Here is a 7,476-nt window from a genome sequence, read left to right as displayed (position 1 = left end):
AGGAAAGATGGTTGTTTGTACAGTGAATGGGTGTCACAACACATCATATAATAAAAACAAACCGCCTGATATTACATTTCACGCGTAAGTATCGAGATTAATGTGATATTTTTACATAATCGTAAATACAAAATTCCAAATTTTCGTCAGCCTCCATTTCTTCTAAATGTTGCCAGTGCAGTGAATATTTTTTCCTCCAAATGGGACATGACGTCTACATTCTAAAATAAATACGCTCAATTAAATTTCATTGTATAATTATAGAAAATTATAATTAAGTTAATTATTTAGGTAAGTATTTACTTTTTTCTTATTTTTATTTTGTGTCATGTTCGTTTCAGTTTTCTGACTGATCGGAATGACGCAATATGGAAACATTGGAAACGGACTAAACACAGTCGAATATGCTCTGTCCTATTTAAATTTATTGTTATTATTTTATGCACATTTGTTAAATAAATAAAAATAGTAAAAACTCATCAGCTATTTATTGAATCCTTATTTCACAAAGTACAGAAATGCAACAAATCCCAAAATAAACAAAAAGCTTTTGCTAGAAAATCGAATCTACACACTTCCAAATTATTAATAACCAAGTGTGGATGTTGTTAAAATTCCCCTACTTTGAGAGAAGTAAATGAATACTGGCAACATGTTTTGTATATATGTGTGTGTTTGCTGAGCGTAAAACACGAGCGTTCCACGCACACATATCGTGTTTCGGCTTCACTTTTGGCAGGTTAGCCGTATGGGGACTATCTGTCTATGCGTTATTAGTTTAAGTATAGGTAATTATTTATGTGAAGACTACTAGGAAACAATTTCTTTTTTAGTAATTATTATACTATCTAGCACTATTTATAAGAATATATTTTCAAAAAAATTTTGTCAATTTATTTTTTTAGTATTTTTTTTATCACTGATTGTACTATTCTTTCAAAATGCCATTAATACCCGTTCATCGATATAATTCTAACAAACCCTAAGAGGGTATACCCTCTTAGGGTTTACCCTCTCTAGGTATACCTCTCTCTCCTATTCTGCGATTTGAGAATTTTAGCTATGTAAATATCTCCTTCCGGCTCCTAAAATTAGTGTGATAAGGGCTACTGCAGCTTAGTCGAAAATTTTTGCGTAAAAATCGGGAAAATTGTGGTTTCGTTCTCGAAATTTTCCTCCTCCAAAATTGAACCAATCGTAACGAAATTTTGAGAAAATAATGAAAAGAAATTCTCTGACCGTTTTGATTTTTGCGTTTATTGTTGCCGATTTTGTATGCTTAGGCGTCTATTTACGGCGCATTTATTTGGCCATGGTCAGTGTAGGGTTTCGTAGTTAGCTTAGAGAGCTCAGTAAGTATCATGTACATTTCAAGCCTTTTTCAAGCATAAGGGAGTACTTTTGCGGTGCTTTGTCGTCCTTACCTACTTGACCCCTATTCGACAAGCGACGTTTGACGTATCGTGTTGATCTCCCGTTGATGTGGGAAAAATCATAAGTTCTCGAATACGTACAATGTCAAAATTTGACATTAACAATCCACAGTTAGGGTGACAAGCAAACCAAACCGAACCGCCCTTAGTTTAGAGTTGAGTTTTGGTTGTACCAAATGATATTATCCACCGTTGATGGAATCAACACTCAGTATGCAATAAAATCAACTGTTGATTTGACGTGGATGCGAAATCTGACAGTTGTACATGTCGAATTTGGCCCCTTACTTAACCTACTTACGTCTTTTTACTAACAAATATATTTGCAATAACTCAAAAACGACTGGACCGATCATGTTGGCTATAGATTTCATTGAAAGTATTTATTAAGTTTTTGTTTCACGATATTTTTCATATTTTTCGGACCCATGGTTCAAAAGTTAAGAGGGGAGGTGACTCATATTTTTTTTCTTTCGGAGCGATTATTTCCGAAAATATTATTTAATTATATCAAAAAATGGTTTTCGGAGGTCCTTATTCGTTTTGATAAGACCTATCCACTATCCAACGATACCCACAGTATAGGGACAAAGGAAAAAAAAAAACACATTTTATGGGAGGTAGGTACCCTAAACATTTTTTTATAGTTTTTATTTTAACGCTCTGTCGTAATGCATGATTTGTGTATCCATGCCAAATTTCAGCGTTCTAGCACCAGCGATCACGGGGCAAAGCCTCGGACAGACAGACAGACATGGTAATTAAAAACCGGCCAAGTGCGAGTCGGACTCGCGTTCCAAGGGTTCCGTACATTACACAATTTTTAAACATGCATTTTTTTATGTGAAACGTGAGTGAAATCTCTTTAAAAAATCCGTAGGGGTCGGATCAAAAACTAAGTAATTAAGTCCGACTCACGCTTGACTACAGTACATTTCTAATAGGTTTTCCTGTCATATATAGGTATAGACCTATTTGATGTATTTTTTTCAAAATTTTACACCCAGTAGTTTCGGAGATAAAGGGGGGGGGGGGAATGGTAATTTTTTGCCTATTCTCTTGAATTACTTCTAAACTGTTTATTCGAAAATTATAAAAAAATATATATATTTGAGATCCTTACAATAAGCTCTTTCATTTGATATGTAACATGATATAGTTTGAAAACTTTATTTTTTAATTTTCTCATTTACCCCCCAAAAGTGGCCCCCCATGTTTAAAATTCATTTGTTTACGTTACATGTCCGTATTTGGGTCACAAACTTACATATGTGTACCAAATTTCAACTTAATTGGTCCAGTAGTTCCGGAGAGAATCGGCTGTGACAGACGGACACGGACATACAGACAGTCAGACGCACGAGTGATCCTATAAGGGTTCCGTTTTTTCCTTTTGAGGTACGGAACCCTAAAAACCCTAAAAATGACCCATCTAGACCCTAGGGCCAAAATCCAGAAAAGAAAATGTCGAGAACGTTTGTATGGAAAAATTACCATTAACGTATCCTCTTAAATTGCGTTGTTTTATCACAGAGTTCCTATAGCCACCTCCTGTCTATCATCGCATCATCAGATCAGATCGATGGTACTATTTTGGATGGCATACCAGTTGCGTTGTCACTCAACTTAGGCACATACATACAAACTTGTAAATAAAATAGACCGGCGAAGACCGCTAGTTAGTGTTCCGTACAAAACTTTGTTTTTCGTTTGTAATCCATAACATAATCTACTGTTAAACCTATTTGGACCATTTGCAAAAAATTGGGCGAGGCTAAAAGATCTGCTGGTAGAAACTTCCTTTAAAGCCTTACTTCGAAATTAAAAGCCCGTTCGGGATCGAAGTAACCGTAGTATGAAGGGGTACGTAGAAGTTAATACCATTGTTCAGTGGCATCAAATAGTTGGTGACATTCAAAGTCCAAAGGCCCAATATTTTTCATTAAACTCGTCTGTTTCCGTAAAGGTATTTAAGGACGTGTAGTGTGTATATATTTGCCCCCTCTGGTTGTCACCAATTCCTTTAATGCCATATCTACTATACTTCGATTTTAAACAGTCATTGACGTCTTGCGGCTCTTTGGAGGTACGATTGCAGCTCTACTGTTGACAAAAATTTAAAATACTATTTTATAAGCGGTTGGTTCTTTAAGCATCGTCGTTTCTAGTGCAGTTGGTTCTTCTATCTATTGATGTTTAGTATGATTGTAAAGTTTTTGGTTTGTGGAATGTAACATCCATGATGTTAGGGGACGTGTTAGACGTCGCTGTTAAATGCCTCAACACATTACAAAATATGACAATGGTCGCAACTCGCAACATTGTCACGGAAGCATCTACGAGTATCACAATAATTAGTAGAATGATATGATACACACATGGTTATGATAGTCAATTAGGTACCTAATATTTTCCTGTAAACTAAACTTTCTATTTACTATTTGGACACCAAATCTCAAAAACGCGAAGTATATTTTTTGTGTGAGTTTGGTAAGTTTACCGTTAGCATGGTAGTATTGATAATAATGTGATTTGTAGTGTTTAGTTTTAAAATATATTTTTATAATATTTATGCTAGTTTTAAGGTATTTATGTATGGGCCACTAGTTGCCTGAAATAAAAATATTCATTCATTCATTGGTAGCTAAAGGTACCTAATGATTGTAGGTACAAAATCAAACTTTTCACTTTAAAAGATACAAAAGATTCTATTAGATGGGTTCACTTAGTGTGCTAACAAAATTTTTATTCTGTAAAAATCAGTTGGGATAGGTTGTAGTTGGGTTGGGTTGACGTAGTTTGGGTGAAGTAAGAACATGCTCAAGTTCTCATCTTTTTAATACAAAATAAATAATAAAATGGAAATAAATAACTAATTAATACAAAGGTAGGTACTTATGCTAACCACTTCAGGCATGTAATACACATATATTTTTGGTTCTGGAACGAATATTCATGGTTTCAATAGCATTATAGTTTTTGTATAAAAGGCAAAAACCCTGCTACAATTTCAAGGGATTACACACACACAATAGCGTCCTAAAATACACTTATCTTTGTACGAGATTGCTTATAAATAATATCACTTGGTCCTTCGAATGATGGCGTTCACTTGCCGAGGAGGATCTTGCGGCCAGCGCCCATGTTCTGTCCGGCCTGGGTGGCACCCTTGTTGGAGCCCGCCTGCAGGCCCACGATGGTCTGACCGGCGTTCAGGACCTCGTCGGAGAACTCGCGCTTGCACTCATCAGAGGGCTTGGGGCCCAGGTTGGGGCCGGTCCACTCGGGGTGCCTGTAGGTCTGTAAACAATGTATTATTAGACCGGCGCCGACTCAAAATGCGGTCAAGACTTTATATCACTTTCACAAGTCTTAAACGATCCCCACTTGGCCTCCACGCAACCACGTGACCTTGGGTATTTATGAAAACTGAGGTAACGTTTCAAGAAACTCGTAAATATTGAAATTGGCAATGTTCCAACTTGAGATCTAATCGTATCTTACGATAAACAATCTGTAAACGAGTAGGTAACTCGTTTCGTTGCGATACACTTTTCTATTTTGGGAAGAACACGTTTACGAGATTATGGATTACTGAGTAATAAACTTGGATGTTTACAAAGTCGTAAAGTGCGCAGTCGAATTAACCGTCGAGTTGGTCTCACGCTGAGTATTTAAATAGATCCAGGGTGATATTATCGGATCATGCCTCTACGGATGACGTCACAGGAAGATTTGAGAAGGTTTTCCATGCTCACCTCGCGGCCAAGGGCGAACAGTGTGCTGACGACTTGCGCGATGTCCTTCTTCTCCCAGAGGTCGACGGTCTGGAACACGTCAATGTCGGGGACACCGTACGCTTTGATGGCCGCCTGGAAGCTGAACAATAAATACAGATTAGAGAAAAAAAATCTCAATACCATATCGAGCTTATAGTCTTAGATTAACTAGCATTATTCAAAAACTTTTCGTCATTAAGATTTTATTCCAATATAATATAATGGTGAGACCAGGGTCAACTGGTGAATTTCTAATTGCAAAAAAAAGTTCATCGAACAAGTTTTAGGTAGAATGTTGGGAAAGTGCAGATCATAAAATAATTGACTTACTTGGTGATGTTCTCCATCATCTTGAACTGTCCGCCGGAGGTGTTGATCTTGGGGATGGAGCCAGGCTTCAGCTTGTTGATGAGCTGGCACAGGACGGTGCCGTCCTTGAGCACATCTTCGAACCCATCGTTGGGAGGGAATTTGGCGCCCAGGACGGTTTCAATCCAGGTCTGTGCCTCCTTCTCACGTTCAGGGTCACGCTTGGCAAGGAGCTGCAATGTTTAAGATTTTGCTGATAAATAAATAGTTAAGGGTATAACACCAGTTTGCCCCAACCCGTTGCTATTCCTTAGATTGTCTGTCTGTCTGATTTTAAAATCAATATGCACTTGGACTTGGATCAAAGTTACCCAAATTGAAATCTAATAGGAGTTAACTGGTAAGTAGAAGATACTATAATAAAAATACGGTGAGATCAAATCTAAAAGTAATTAAAAATAATATCTTGTGAGAATTTTTTTTTTCAAATAGGTAGCCACTTTGATGACATCTATTTATTTCTTCGTCGTTGATATTAATTATGTGTTCTAAAATAAGTGGACTAATCATTGTCAAAGTGATAAAAACAATTTGTTTTTATTAATTTTTTGCAAGTATGAGTGTGTACTAGTATGAATATAATGACATTTGCTGACCTTAGCGCGGACTTGGCGTTCCAGAGACATGTTGTGTGGTTGTGTGTGTGGTGCTGAGAGGTAGCGAGTCGTTGGCAATCTCCGCTAAACTAAACTCCTGTAAGCCGAGTCAACGTATTTATAGTGCGCACAGGCTACGTCTCTTCTGGAAAACTCCCGCGCCGCCCAACCCGATCGAACGAAATAAACTTCTGACTCAACAACCTTATAAGTATCACACATGCAACACATTATTTTATTATTTGGAATGTAATCATTTTAACCCCGAAGATATTTAGACTGCAGATTTATTTTGAGGTCTTTGTTTAGTTTACCAGTAGGAAATTAGGAATCTATGTATCACTCACGCTCGGAAACGCTTTTTTTACTCCGACACCGTTACTGTATGGCTTTCATAATTTACGACTTGTGTGAAAATCGTAGATGTCACTTTCGAGGCCAACAGTTCAAGTCAGTTAAAGTCAAATTCACACCGGACTAAACATTATTAACCTACCCAAAAATGATTTGCTGAAAATATGTACAGTCAGCGTCAATAGTAGCGGATGAAACAACGCGCCAAAAGTAACTGCCACCCTGGAATGCTTTTTAGTCTATTAGCTACATTTCGTGGCTTAAATATGTTATGTTACGCGTTTTCTTCTTCTTTTATTTTGACTCAAATAAACGCTCTCTATTCTCTATTCTTTAGAAGTTTCGACAAACGGTGCAATGTGGTGTTTTAACAAAAAGTACACTTTTCATATTAAGAAAGATCGTGTACCTAGTTATTTACTCAAAATCACCAAATACTTACTAACTTTTTATTATAACATTGTATTGTGATAAATTCCCATAAACACAATCTTGTTTTATGGTAACATTCCATTTCTAACCGCAGCTGCACTACCGGTACTGAACGCGTCGCTGTCATTGTCAATTTCCATAGTAAAATGAACAGCAATGCAGCTGTCGTTGGAAATGGACTGTCACCTTTACTTGTCAAAATGAATAAATAGGTCTCGTTATATTCTAAAGTTTCTGTATTATATTATTTTATTTATTTATTATTTATTTAAACTTTGTTGCACCAAATATATACAACAATGTACAAATGGCGGACTTAATGCCAAATGGCATTGTCTACCAGTCAACTATAGGTTATTTTCCAAGTTAAGTCGAGTTTAAAATATTATTAACGGGATACAAAGCCAGAAATCTACGTAAAGCTCTAGTTGTTAGACTAACACTAAACTTTGCAGTACAAAATTTGCACTGCTCATGCGCGTGTTGAGTATTTATTTAGCAAAACCACGAAGG

The 7,476-nt window shown here is 36.7% G+C and overlaps 1 protein-coding gene across 1 annotated transcript; it reads right to left on the bottom strand.

Moving 5' to 3' along the window:
* Positions 1–4,255: 4,255 nt before the first annotated feature.
* LOC134666470 (muscle-specific protein 20) lies at positions 4,256–6,330 on the bottom strand. Its single transcript, XM_063523643.1, has 4 exons — positions 6,178–6,330; positions 5,543–5,754; positions 5,192–5,312; positions 4,256–4,733 (listed from the first exon to the last, which is right to left on the bottom strand). Exons 1-4 carry the CDS (start codon positions 6,205–6,207, stop codon positions 4,542–4,544), a joined length of 555 nt encoding a protein of 184 aa, XP_063379713.1. The 5' UTR covers positions 6,208–6,330; the 3' UTR covers positions 4,256–4,541.
* Positions 6,331–7,476: the final 1,146 nt, after the last annotated feature.

This window comes from Cydia fagiglandana, chromosome 8 (genome assembly GCF_963556715.1).
Source record: "Cydia fagiglandana chromosome 8, ilCydFagi1.1, whole genome shotgun sequence".
NCBI lineage: Eukaryota > Metazoa > Arthropoda > Insecta > Lepidoptera > Tortricidae > Cydia > Cydia fagiglandana.
The sequence above is the reverse complement of the archived record's forward strand: the minus strand, read 5'-3'. Positions and strand labels throughout refer to the sequence as shown.

Coding starts and splice junctions, on each gene's coding strand:
- LOC134666470 (XM_063523643.1), bottom strand. CDS start 6,207: ATGTCTCTGGAACGCCAAGTCCGCGCTAAG. Junction 5,755..6,177: donor AACGCCAAGTCCGCGCTAAG/GTCAGCAAATGT, acceptor TAAACATTGCAG/CTCCTTGCCAAGCGTGACCC. Junction 5,313..5,542: donor ATGATGGAGAACATCACCAA/GTAAGTCAATTA, acceptor TTTATTGTTCAG/CTTCCAGGCGGCCATCAAAG.